At 34.5% G+C, this 14513-nt stretch overlaps 1 protein-coding gene across 1 annotated transcript in view; it reads left to right on the top strand.

Annotated features, from left to right (window-relative positions):
• FAF1 (Fas associated factor 1) overlaps positions 1-14513 on the top strand; it is a 458337-nt gene that overhangs the window by 195671 nt on the left and 248153 nt on the right. The window contains exon 7 of the mRNA XM_059922257.1: positions 8734-8848. Within this exon, the coding sequence (XP_059778240.1) occupies positions 8734-8848 (115 nt within the window). The remainder of the gene's footprint in view (positions 1-8733; positions 8849-14513) is intronic.

Below are 14513 nucleotides of genomic sequence, written 5' to 3'. Positions count from 1 at the left end.
ATTTGGATGTGTATATACCATTTAACAAACAGATAGCCATTTAGTAGAAGCCTGTGCAGAATTGATGGTATCTGTTTACTTGAGTGCTGTGAATTCAGAACTCTTAAAAGCCCTTATGTTAGTCAGCTCAGGCTGCTATAACAAAATACCCTTGACTGGGTGGCTTGAACAACAGACATTTATTTCTTACAGTTCTTGAGGCTATAAAGTCCAAGATCAAGATGCTGACAGATTTGGTTCCTAGTGAGAGCCCTTTTCCTGGCTTGCAGATGGCTGCCTTCTCACAGTGTCCTCACTTGACAGAGGGAGAGCCCAAGCTCTGTTCTCTCTTCTTCTTATAAGAACAGTAATCCCATCATGGGAGCCCCATCCTCATGACTTCATATAAGCATAATCATCTTCCAAAGGCCCGACCTCCAAATATCATCACATTGAGGGTTAGGCTTTCAGCATGTGAATTTGAGAGGATACACAAACATTCAGTCCATAACAGCCCTGAAACCCAAGTCTGAATGTGTTGTTTTTCCTAGTCTAGTTGTTTAATCTTGATGGATTTATACTTTATAACAATGAATGCTTCCCCTAGAACTGTTACTGTTTTAATAGGAAGGCTCTGATTTAGCCTGGCCAAATCTTCTGCCCACTGAAGATTTAAGAGGGAATTCTTGATTCAAGGAATTGCTGAAGAAGAAATCCTTAAAATTACTGTTATTATCCTTGATGCAAGACACCCGGCCTTCTACTGTTCTACCCTAAGGGCCTGCTGCTATTTGTCAGGAGGAAGCCATTCCTCTTCTTAATCAGGAATTAATGACAGGTATATAGCTACATGATGATCAAATGTTCGTTTCACTACCATAATGCAATCTTAAATTAACCTTGAAAAATCACTGTGTCATACATATTAAAATATCCATGTGCTTTCTGCGTAAGTGGATCACTAAAGTGCTCTCTCAATGTGAAATAAGCAGTCAAGACAGTAAAGGCTGTTATATATATTAATGTGTTGCTTTCATCAGTACTTGACATATGGAGGCCAATAATTTATGGCTTTTTATGTTCTCAGGTATAAAGAAATGTCTGTAACTTCAGGTTTATTTATTGGGGCCTGTGTTAAAATTTGCTGTACACTAATTTTCCCCATACTGTCCTTCCCCCCCCCCAAAAAAAACTGGATGGCAATATAAAATGTATTAAACTAAGTCAGTGAATTAAAATGAAGTTGTTACTCACTAGAAGACAGACATTTTACAGATGACTTCTCTGTTCCTGATAATTGCTCATAGTTAAATTGGAATGGGATCCCCCCAGGCATAGGTGGACATTCATTAGCAGAATGAATGTCCAAGACTTGTGGACAGAAAAGAAAGTAGAGAAGGGATGTTCTGCTGAAACTATTTCTAGAATTTTGTTGGTGGCTTAGATATTAATGCTCAGTTATACTACTGAAATTTTTAAGGAGGTAGATTATCTATTTATCTGTTTATCTATCTATCTATCTATCTTTTTGTAGTTCCCTCTCACATGCCTCCCACTGTCCCTCCCCCAACTTGAAAATTAAGAAACTGGCTAGGAGAATTATGAGATGGTATATGTGAAAATGTCTAGCACTTTGCCACTAATTGCTTTAAAATGTTAACATTCACTGTGTTGTGTTTTTTGCAAATAACCACCAGTTCAAAGCTTGGGGACAATGTATATGATTTTCATTACATTTCAAACATTAATTTCAGTTTATATCTGAGGGTACAGCAACGGTAAGTTTTAATGACTGTTGTCTATTTGTAGAAACAACCATCTCGTTGTTGGTAAATACAAATATTCAAACTGAAAGTAAAATCATAATAGAGAATGAAAAATTAAAAACCGGTAAGGAGAGAATAGATGTTCTATTAAAACCATTTCTTGCATTGAGTTAAAATTCAACTGCTTTTAAAAAATTTCTACATTTGCTTACACCTTTCCTTCTCCCTCTTATTGAAGAGAAAACATGCAATTAAGGGAAACAAAAAACTGTTCTGTATTATTTCTCATCCACCTACTTTGGTAATTACCCTCAGCTATTCTGAAGGTCAAAGTTGATGTAGCATGAATGACTTTGCATTTTGAAGGTAAAAGAGAGACTGCTTTAAGGTGGATTAACTGTGGCTAACTATCCTAACCAACTATTAGAAGACACTACTGTGGAGAAAATTGCTCCTAGATGCAGCAACTAAGGGCTCAACATACTCTGCTAAGCAGCAGCTAGAATCAATTTCTATAGATAATATTTTAGCAATAAAATCTTTGAAAGTTATGCAAATCACCATAGTAAATTCCTTTACAGCCTTTGCCTCCTCCTTGGTCTAATTTAGGTATTCTTCCTCTGTATTTCCATACCACCTTAGCAAAAGTGGTATTAGAGCTCTTAGCAAATGGTACCATATGTGGATTGTAGGTTTGCTTGTCTGTGCATTCCTCTATAAACTCAATGAAGGCAGAAATAAGATCTTACTGGGTCCTCTTCCCCAGTATCTGGAGGACAAATCATAAGAGTTAGACCTTAGAAGAGTTACCACTACTTATTTTGTGTGTGACATTAAGCAAGTTACTTAACATCAGTTTCCTCATCTGTAACAAGAAAATGATAATAATAAACTTCATAAAGTTGACCCAAAGCCCTTAATGCCTGATGCATAGTAACACTCATTAAAGGCTAGCCATTATTATTAATGGCTAAGTGAATGAATCAGGCTGGATTCTGAGGTTGCAGGTAATAAAAACCATTCTCACAAGGAACATGAATGTGGTATATCAACCCCAAGCAAGATCTGTGTTAAAAAGAACCCTGTGAGCTTGGATAACATTAGGCATAATGTACAGTTATGTTCCATGCATCAGGAACGGTTTTATCTGGAGATTATCATACTAAGTGAAATTAGTCAGAGAAAGACAAATATCATATGATATCGCTTATATGTGGAAGCTAAAAAAGAATGATACAAATGAACTTATTTACAAAACAGAAACAGACTCACAGACTTAAAGAACAAACTTTTGGTTACCAGGAGGGGAAGGGGGGATAGATTGGGAGTTTGGGATTGACATGTACACACCGCTATATTTAAAATAGATAACCAACGAGGACCTACTGTAACAACCTAAATGGGAAAATTTGAAAAAGAATAGATACATGTCTATGTATAACTGAATCACTTTGCTGTACATCTGAAACTAACACAACATTGCTAATCAATATACTCCAATATAAAATAAATAAATAAAAAGATTTTACCCTCTATCAACTCCTACAGAGAAATGAAACTAAAACATGAAAAATAACTGCCACAAAACCACCATAGACACTTTGGTTAATGTTTTACTGTCATTGTAAGATTTTGTAGTATGGGTACCCCTCTAAAGTATTCTATTTTTAATAATAGACCACCTTAAAACTTACATGTAATAAAAATTCCCACTTGGCTTTGTAAAATATAATATTCAGAGTTTTATCAGGTAAAGATTATTTTCTTTTTTCTGAAGAGGAAACAGAATTTTCGGAGTAGTTAAGTGCCTAAAATAAGGGCCTGTATATGGTAGACACAAAATAAATAGTATTGAAAGAATTATTATTGTGGGGGTGGGAGACAAAGGCCAAACAACTAGTGGGGAGTGGAGCAGGAGTTCAAATCTGACTCTGTGACTCCCAAGCAGTTTAAAGCCATAAATATTTTTTCTTGCCAAAGTTACCTTTCCCCAGGGCTCCTGGGAAATTGCAGAACTAGATTAAATTGGTGTTCTTCTAACGTAGTTTGGCAGTCACTGCTGGTCCTGGCAAACCTTTCTACAAACTTATTGCACAAGTCTGCCAGTCAACATCAAGAAACATATATAAGGAACTGCATAAAGGCAAGCACTAAAGGTATTAAGCGTTTGTATAGATTCATATGTAAAGATAAAGGAGGATCTATCTATATAATAATCAAGACTTCTGGAATTCTGAGCTTCTTAGCCCAGCATTTGAAGCCCCCATAATGTTGGTCTTTACCGTTTTTCAAGTTTCCTGTTTCAGAAACCCTTCTTTACATCCCCTTATACTTCTTCCTCATTGCTTTCTCCACCCTTCCCTGTATTCTCCAATCTCATCTCTGTTCAAACTAGTCTATGTCTGAAATCACCTCTATTATATACTTGTCAAATTACTATACATTCTTTTTTATTTTTTATTTTTTTTAACATCTTTACTGGAGTGTAATTGCTTTACAATGGTGTGTTAGTTTCTGCTTTATAGCAAAGTGAATCAGTTATACATATACATATGTTCCCATATCTCTCCCCTCTTGCGTCTCCCTCCCTCCCACCCTCCCTTACTATCCATTCTTCTTCATAGTACTTCAAAGTACTCTTTTTCTTCTCCACAATCCTCACATCTGTTTTAACTCTCAGAGTAGTCTGTCTTGAGGTCAATGATTATGTCTTTGATTCCTGTATTATTACGAATAAGAATCAAATAATTATAGAAAGAATGAATGAATTGTGAACTCCTAGCAGGCAGGGTCTTACTCATCTTTGTATCCCTAAAGCAGCCTAGCCATTTGGGAGATAGGATGCTGAAGAACATAGAATCAAATATAGTTTAAAAACTGGGTTCCATCTTTTTATAGCTGCATAACCTTGGGAAATTACTTAACCTTTCTGAACTACAATTTTGTGAGTAAAGTGGCACTTCAAAGGTAGGCTTAAAAAATGAGAATTAATAATTCTTTATATGGAGTTCCAAATATGCAGAACTATTCCTTAAGTGTTTATAGGATTGCCTTGAATCACCTTTTAGTATGCTAAGTGTCGAGGGAAATACAGATGAATAATAAAGATACTTACTCTCAAAAGGCTTGTAGTCTTGAATTCAGGACTTCCACACGTGAAACAAAGCAAACCATACAAAACACTATAAATAAGTATTAAATAAGGGATATGATACATGAATTCAGAGAAGAGACAGTCTATAATAATACTAATGGTAGGACATGAGGTAGTCTGAAAGCTGTGCAGTATTTGGGAGGAGAGCCCTGTTTGCCTAGGTGATTTCTTTTGGCTACAAAATCTATATACTATCTGTAATAGTCCCCCTATCCATGGGGAATACATTTCAAGGCCCCCAGTGGAAGCCTGAAACCACAGAGAGTACCATATTCTACGTATAGTATGTTTTTCCCTATACAGGCACACACCCCAGAGATATCGTGGATTCAATTCCAGACCGCTGTGATAAAGCAAATATTGTAATAAAGTGAGTCACATGAATTTTTGGTTTCCCAGTGCATGTAAACTTACGTTTGCACTATACTGTAGCCTATTAAGTGTTCAATAGCATTATGTCTAAAAAAAAACAATGTACATACCTTAATTAAAAAATAATGCTGTTGGAAAAATGATGCCAATAGTCTTGCTCAGTGCGGGGTTGCCACAAACCTTCAACTTGTAAAAAACACACAGTCTGTGAAGCGAAATAAAGCAGAGTGCAATATAATGAGGTATGCCTGTACATACATACCTATGATAAAGTTTAATTTATAACAGGCACAGTAAGAGATGAACAACAATCACTAATAATAGAAAAATTATGACAATGTGCTATAGTAAAAGTTATGTGAATGCAGACTTTCTCTCAAAATATCTTATTGGACAAATATGATGCCTTTTCCATCTTAAGCACTTATCACGCACTGTAGCCATAACTTTTGCATGTAGAGGTGAGACAGCAAAACTAGCACAGACTTCTTTTTCCTTCTTCACAATTTCATTGGTAGAAGATTCATTCTTACAGTTGATCTTAGCAACCTCAGCATACAATTTTTTTTTAACTTTCACCTTTTCACTTAAAGGAAGTACTTTATGGCTCCTCTTTGGCAGATCCGAATTGCCAGTGTCACTACTCTTGTGCTTTGGGGCCATTAAGTAAAATAAGGGTTGCTTGAATACAAGCACTATGATAGTCTATCTGATAACCAAGATAACTGCTAAGTGACTAAGGGGCAGGGTATTCTGGACATAGGGATGATTCATGGCCCAGGTAGGATGGATCAGGAGGGCGTGAGATTTCATCACTCTACTCAGAACAGCCTGCAATTTAAAACTTATGAATTGTTTATTTTTGTAATTTTCCATTTAATGTTTTCAGACCTTGGTTAACTGCAGGTAACTGAAATTGCAGAAACGGAAACTGAAGATAAGCGGGGGGGGGGGGGGGGGGGCGGGGCAGGCTCCTGTATGTGCTGTCGACTCTCCTGATCCGAGCTCTCTTACTTGACCCTCAACTCTTATACACAGCTGTACATGATATCTCTTTTTGGATCTCTAATAGGCACCTTAAACTTTGATATATACATAACTTCACTCTCAAATTTTCTACCTAACCTGTTCTTAACCCAGGTTTCCTTGTTAAATGCAATTCCATCTCTCCATTTGCTCCGACCACCTTGGAGTTATATTTTTCTCTCACATTCCATCAGTAAGTTGTCTGGCTTCTACCTCTAAAATACATCTGAACCTGACAACCCTTCACTCTCTGCCTCTATAGTTAGCGTAAGCCACCATCACTTCTTGCTGGGACTAGCCCTGCCTTGACTCTTTTCGCACTGTAGCCAGAGCAAACAGAATAATGTTGTATAAATGTACGTGTAAGTCAGATCTTAACCATTTCCCAGTGTAAAACCTTCCAATGGCTTTCCTTTGCAATTACTATAAATACCAAGTTCTTTACTGTGGTCTACAAGGACCTACATGATCAGATTCCTGCTATCTCTTTCTTATACTAGCCTCAACTTAAATGTCATTTCCTCAGAGATGTCTTCCCCAACTATTATGTTGAAAATAATTTCCTTCCCCCCCCACCCCTCTGCTACCTTTTATAATCCTGTTTATTTTCTTCATAGCACTTAACATTCTCTAAAGTTACTTATTCATTTACTTGAGTATTGTTTCCTTTACTAGAATATAAGTTTCATGAAAGCAGGGACCATTTTTTTTGTTGTTCATAACTGTGTCCCTAGCAACTGGGACGGTGTCATAAACATAGGTATGTGCTCAACAAATATATGTTAACTGAGTGAATGAACATGCTGTGTTCTTCCATGTATTATTTCCTAGTCTAAAAAGTGCCACCCATCTCCCTTCCCCAAATAAAACAAAAATTTAGTCCCTTCCAATTAATAAACTCTAAGGTCCTACTTATCCTTTATATTTCAATTTATATTTTTATTCTCCTCTGAAGCTTTCCCTTAACCCTTTCCCCCTCTCACTGAGGCAAAGTTAAACACTTCCTTCTTGGTTTTCATTGTATTTTTTTTCAATTTCTCAGTTGTATCTATTACATTATACTATGGCTTTCTACGTGTCTGTCTACCCTCATTAGATTGTGAAGGTTTTCATGGACAGGAACTGTGTATTATTTGGGTTGGTTTCCTTAGCATCTGGAATAATGCGAGGCATTCAGTTAATGTAGATAAATAAGTGAATCAAAATCAAAATCTTAATTCCCATGGTAGTTTTCCAGAAGGCAACATTGCTGTGTAAAATACAAAGATGAGTAAGACTCTTGCCTTCTGAAAATTTACAGTTTATTCATTATTAAATAAATATTTATCTGCAGTGTGCCAGGCATTATGCTTAAGTGGTAAGGATCAAAGACAAAGGTCCCTGCCTAAAGAAACTCTACTTTAGTGGGGTATTATTTCCCTTGATTTTGATCAATAATATTTCATGCTGTATATAGGTGTTTCCTAGGTATTTTGAATCTGTAATTTACCTGTGAACTCGATGGGCGACACTGGGACACACAGATTAACTGCGTAATTCTAATCTTATGTTGAATGTATATTTATCACATAGTTACATATTGGCAAAGGAGGAGTGATGAAGGCCAGAACCGTATGTTTTTTTTGCTTCTAAAGCATAGCATGGAAGAGAGATTAGCACTGCACTTGAGACTAGCAATACAGATTGTTCATACATAATGGTGACAGATTTTTATTTTCATTGCCGATGGTGCTTTTTAATATTGTTATAAACAAATAGAACCATGGCTTATTTTTCTTAATTGATGTGGCTAAATTCATTTATTCTTCATGTTTCTGACACATTTCTTACATTTTAGAACTTTGGCACAGAGTTTAATATTGCTCTGAATTCTCCTATTTCTGAATTCTCGGTATTTCTGACTTGTAAGTGAAAGCACAATTATTTTGAAGGAATTTCGGTATAGCAATTAAAGTTCTGTAGATTTCAATATTTTCTCAATTTTTACTGAAACTGTATTTCTATACCTATATGACACTCATGAGTATAAACAATAGTTTCAAATTTCTGTTCTTCCAGAACTGCTGTTTCATTTGGAATTGAACCACAGTTTTTGATTATACATTTTAGTAGCATATTTGGAATTTAATATAATTGACAAATTTGCCTCTCTTGGAGAAAATACATATGCAGACAGTAGCACATGACTTGTCGAAATTCTTATGTATGCAAAGTATCTATAACTGAAGTTTAAAAACACCTTGGTAGAGAAGGAGTTAACAGGTTAGCTCCCCTTGGTTGTTCTCAGCTTGCTCTCTTGCCTTTAGGAGCTGAAAAGATGATAACATTGGGCCTGGACATGCCTGTGTGGAGGTTATGGTACTCCTGGGGTTTTTGCAGCTAACCGTAAAGCAAGCTAGAACTTGTTCATCTCAGAGTTCCTTGTTTTTCTTTCAGCCCTTTCAGTGCCCTGCAGGAGTCATTAAATCAAAACTTCATGCTGATCATCACCCACCGAGAAGTCCAGCGGGAGTACAACCTGAACTTCTCAGGAAGCAGTACCATTCAAGAGGTGAGTTATGTCTCACAGCTAAGGAATAAAGGTAGCTCATTATAGCTAATGTTGACCCTGTTAAAGAGAGGGCTTATGTGTTCTGGTTGGAAACTCTCTTTATGTTTCATTATTGGGTTTTTAATTTTAATTAACTTGAGCATCAGTGATTACTGTAGATACATTAAATGACTTGACCTAGAAAGATGTTGTAAATGAAAGCTCTTGATAATTCTTAAAATAGTCAACTTTTAAAACCCTGCTTAAAATAGCACATTGTTATATATTTCATAGTTTTATAGTAATTATTCAGAATATTAATTTGGAGATTATCGACAGCATGCATTTTCAAACATGCGTATACTTTATTTGAAAGGTTGCTCTCAAATATATTATTTATAGAGTGTATCCTGCCTATTTCCAAAAGGAATTGAGGAGGCTTTTCTTAAGCAGTTGAATTCCAGCCTTGGGCAGTATTCCTGAGATGCTGTAGGGAACCCAGTCATTTAGCTCAGAGTATCTATGAAGAATCTATTTATAGTGTCAATATTTTCATCAATGTGACCAACCAGGGCCACTGTTTCAAAAAGAACCTCCCCCAAGAGAGAAGAGGTAACTTCTTGTCTGTGGCCCCACCCACCTAAAAGCTAGTAATTTATCTCCTTTGGGGGGGGAAATGTGTAAGGCTATGGCAAGACTTGTGTTTAGAGACAGTGAAATGATGACTATGTCACATTACCCCCTTGTAAGTTATGAAGACAACAGTCATTGTCCACTCATGTTTTTATAAAGAAAATTAATCTTGTTTAATCTTAGATTATTTCATAAATTTTTTCTTGGACTACATTGCTTCAACTAATTACTAATGTCATATTGAAAGAACAAGTTGTTTTCACCCTAATCATTTTCCGGAAGTATATGAATTGTTTCAGTAATGGCTGAACTGTTAATGGTTTTTCTTTTTTCATGTTTTATCAATAAATTTCAACTTCTGAATTTGGCGTAAATAACTCATTACTTGAAGTTGATTTTCTCTGTTTATCACTTGAATAGTTTGTTGACTAGTAACTAAGATCTTTAAGATTTTTCTTGGCGCCTAATTTGAATCATAGGTTTAAATTATTTGATTTTTTTCAGGATTTTAAATATATTAATTGCCATTTCATTTTTAATCTCTATAATGGATGTTCTGTTCTCTAAATTTAAAATTTTAATTCCTTGAAGAATCATTGTCGTTTTTATATTGAAAATAATGTTTAACTCTGGTCCTATCGCAGAGTTATTCTGGGAACCTCATGATTATGAAATTTAAATTATATATTGAATAAAATTAAATAAGAAATTCAGTTTCAAAATAAATAACCCCAGTTTAATCAAGAACAGCAAAGATAATAGGTAAATTTCATTCTGTGGTTGATTTCCTTTTTTAAGTTGAAGACTAGTATATCGCATGAAGGGTACATATAGACTGCCTTATTTTTTTTTTCTGATTGAAATATTATAGCCAGAATTTTACCTTTTTTTGTTTTTTTGCGTTTTTGTTCTAACATTTCCAGATTCTATAGTTTGAGTGTGTTTCAACTTTCTCCCACAAGAGGGCAGAGAGGACTATTAAACTGATAGTCTAAAAATGCCATTCAGTGTTTTTAAATTAGCTTCTCTTATATTAACAAAAAGGAGCATAATAGCCAAGTTATTGTTTGATTTACAGATAATTGGCATATTGCAGGGAGGAGACTTAATTTCACCCTTTTAAATTAAACAGGGAGATTTAAAAAGACATAAAATATTCATTAATGTTCGGTGATTATAAAGTAGTGGCATATATTTATTTTGCCTTTATTACTGTTTCGATGGGAAAATACTGCAAATATTTCCGAAATCGAGTTGGCCATACTGACAAGTTGAAATGTTTAAGCAGCGTTAATGCAATCTGCTCACACCTGATATCCTATGCAGAATGATTCAAAATGACTACATCAATTATTAAAAGAAATATTTAAAATTCTGTAAATGTGCCATTGTGTGCCACAGTTGGCTGAAACTGTTCTCTGCGTCCTGCTATTTAGATTACCAAATATATTTTAAGCTTCAAGGACTTGAAAACAGTAAATCTTTTTATACCATTTCTAAATGAAAAGAGTCCTGAAAATATTTTTGCAGACAAATATTCTTATGTATTTCTCAACAAGAGTTTGGTTTCTTCTTTTTTCCTTTTTTTATCTTTTAAAAGTTGATTTAAAATAATATTTTGAAATGCTAGTTGCCAGGAAAAAAATAAATGCAGTTGTTTCTAATATCTGTTGCTTTTCTGTAGGCAGACAGGTAGACATAAGCTCTTTTATTCTGTACAGTTTAGAAAAGGAATGTGTATTATACTCTCTAAGCTTGGGGTCACACTTTGTAGGCCTAATTCTAAGACTTTTCTCCTTCAACTTGTGGAATACCTGGAATGGGGTTCAAGTAGGACAAGATGCTCTTATGCTACAGCCATGCAACCCACAGTGACACTTAAGTACATGTATTTTTTTGTTGCATGATTGAAAGTCAGGTTGCAACACAATAAAAATATAATCTTGAAATGATTTTGCAGTGTTATTTTATAAATGCTAGAATTTTTGCTATTAATTTGGAAGCTTAATGATACCATATATCCTAACTTGTAAATTAATTTTTGTCACCAGTTTCAGAAATCTTTTTACAGTGTTGTTTAATAGGTTCAAGAATGAATTCCGACCAACATATAAGAGAAAAGGAAGAAATTTAAAAAAAAAAAAAACTGATTTTATTTTCCAGTGTAGTTGTATATTATTTTTGTTGTAGGTGGGAAAAAAAATACCATTTTCTGGTATTTTTAATTTTTGAAAGCCTTGCATTTTTAAAGGAAAGCTCTTGTAATATTTTCCCCCAGAGGGAAAGTTCTATTAAATGAAATAGGATTGACAAAGGCACTATAATTTCAACTTTTAATTAACAAAATACATTTTTAAAAATACTGACTTAGAAAATAGAACTTAGCTGCAGTTTGAATTTTAAATAACTCTTCAGTGACCATATGTTCATGCAAGTTAGTGGTGATAAACCGATAGTTGTACAAGTGTTTGTTCATTCTGTCTCTGTGGTCTCTTGCCTCACAATGCATGACTTATATCCTTTGGGTGCTCTAGACTTTAATTTAAGCTAGTTAGATATTGAGGTTATTTTTTTTTAAGCTCTTTACAAATCCTTCCACTTACATTATCCTCCTACTTGAGGAAAAGGCAATGATAGTATAAAAAGGTCAGAATGGAGGGTTGCAAGTAGTCATAAGAATAAAAATCCTTTCCCTTTATCCATTATGACAAAATAGTTTATAAAAATTATCAAATAATGTAACAATAACTTTGTGACATCTGTCTTTCTACCTTTTTGGATCCTTAATTAGCTAGTTGACACACTTTAAATTAGTGAATTTCCCTGAAAATTTAAACAAGCTTACCTTATTTTAATGAATTTTCTACACTGAGAATTTAGATTTTTAAACAGTTAATTGTACAGATTTCAGTAATTCTGATTTTTAAAGATCTGTGGCTACAAATGCACTTGGGATTGGTTAAATTAGGGGGAAAAAAGATTGATTTGCCTACTTCAGATCCTAAACCCAGGTGTGGAAAAGGAAATAAAGTCCCTGAAATCAAGCCAACTTTTCTTGGAAACATTCTTTGTTGTCCATCTTACTATTGCAAAAGCTCCTATTAGACAAAATGTCCACTTTTCTTTATAGATGTCATACAAACTTAAGGAATACACACATGACCCAGAATAACACTGATAAAAAACCAAAGTATTTTTGGTACGGAATCATGGAGTATTCCTTATCTCTTACAGTGAGAAACACTATGAAGAAACACTATTGGAATTATTTAAATCCTTTTCTGAGTTTCACTTTACCCTAGAATTCTCACTGTTCTTATTAATGTTTATTTAGTTCTCAATGGGAATTAAAGGGAAAAATCGACAACCTATAAAGATATATCTTGCATGAAATAGTAAAACATTTCACTACTAATACTAGCATTTGTTAAGTGGGAAGGCACTAGTTTTGAATTAGCAACAAGAAGTGAACTAAATAAATCATACCGGTCCTTAAAAATAATGTTGGCTAAATAATTGTGAAATCATGAGACTAATTCTGATTCTGCAAATTTGAAACTCCTGTTGGGTTTTTTGTGTCTATTTTTCTCTTGCTACTTTCTCAACTTGCTTGACTAATACATATTTCAAACTCTTCTCCTTTAATGCTGGACGTTGTTAACAGTACATTTGTAGTCTTTTACAGATTATACTAAAGAGCAATTTTCTAGTAATGGGTTGACTAAAACTTCTTAACTAACATGCCCTTTCTGTATATGTTTTACATATAGTTTGTTTATTTTTTGGTTTGTTTGTTTTCCAGTATGGAGAGGGTGGGGGCTGCTGGCACAGAACCTGAAGAGTAGAGAGATAAGAATGTGCATATGCAATGGGGTAAATTAAATTGTGTGCTTATTTAATTAAAAGTTTATGTGGTGTATTTTTACTGTAAGATGAATGGCATATATAAGCTCAATTAGAATGAACCCATTTTAATTAGCGTGTATCATAGTTTGATTTTTAAAAATTTGAAATCACATATGACATCTTAGGAAGAATGAAAGAGAGATAATTTCTTAAGCAACTGGGCAATGAATTTGAGCCTTTTTTCAGCTTTCAGAAAAGGAGACTATGAGTTTCTTTTGCATGTATATGATGTTTCAAGTTGCACTTTGTTACTGAGATCTGTTGAAGTTATACCACTTCAAATGAATAAATCAGTAATGATCATTTTATATACTTTGGGGTTTTCTGTGATTCTTAATAAATTATCCCCTTAGGAAATAAATTTAAGTAATATTTACAATGCAGCTATTTGGAACTGACGAGTCTTTCTTTCCCTCTGAAAGTATTTTAGAATAATCTCTATTGGACATTTTTTTTTTAGCCTTGTAAGTATTTCTTCACCTACATTTCAAGAAGGTAGAACCAATGAAATTTTGTTAAGAGTCGACGGTGCTTTAGACCTTTGTTACTTAAGATATGTGTATCCTAACAGCTTCTTGGCGGACTGTATTTCATAATCTGTGATTTGTGTGTCGGTAGTTTTAAAATGCCTGGGTTAAGAGATATTATGTTCAGTTATCAGAAACTAATAAACATAAGACATTTTTATATGCAAGAAAAGGCAGAGAGTAAATAATTGCACTGGTGACCAATACTGTAATAATCCTGTTTTACAATATGCACTTGACAGGTTGTAATAGTGCTAATTGAAGAGACTAATTCACACTTGCTTCATTCTATTCAAAGGCAAAATCAGCAGCTTGTTTTGCTTTTGACCAGATGGTCCTCATGAACACCTACTGTGCACTTTAAGTGCTTTACTAGAATTACAAAGGCTGGGGGCTGCGTTCGACTCCAAATGATTTGAGGAGTGAGAGGGAGAGAGAGAGAGGGGGAAAAAAAAACCTCTGTGCTCAATGGATTTGGTGCAAGTAAATTAATTCTAGTAGACCCATTACACATTGAGCCCCCTTTTCAAAGCTCTGAGCCTCCTCGCTTGCTCTGTAGCAATGAGAAAGAGAAAGAGAAAGGCAGATTACTGCAAACAGAAATAAAAAAAAGGGGTATG

Source organism: Balaenoptera ricei, chromosome 1 (assembly GCF_028023285.1).
Source record: "Balaenoptera ricei isolate mBalRic1 chromosome 1, mBalRic1.hap2, whole genome shotgun sequence".
NCBI classification, from domain to species: domain Eukaryota; kingdom Metazoa; phylum Chordata; class Mammalia; order Artiodactyla; family Balaenopteridae; genus Balaenoptera; species Balaenoptera ricei.
Note: the sequence above shows the minus strand (reverse complement) of the source record. Positions and strands in the feature narration are given on the sequence as shown.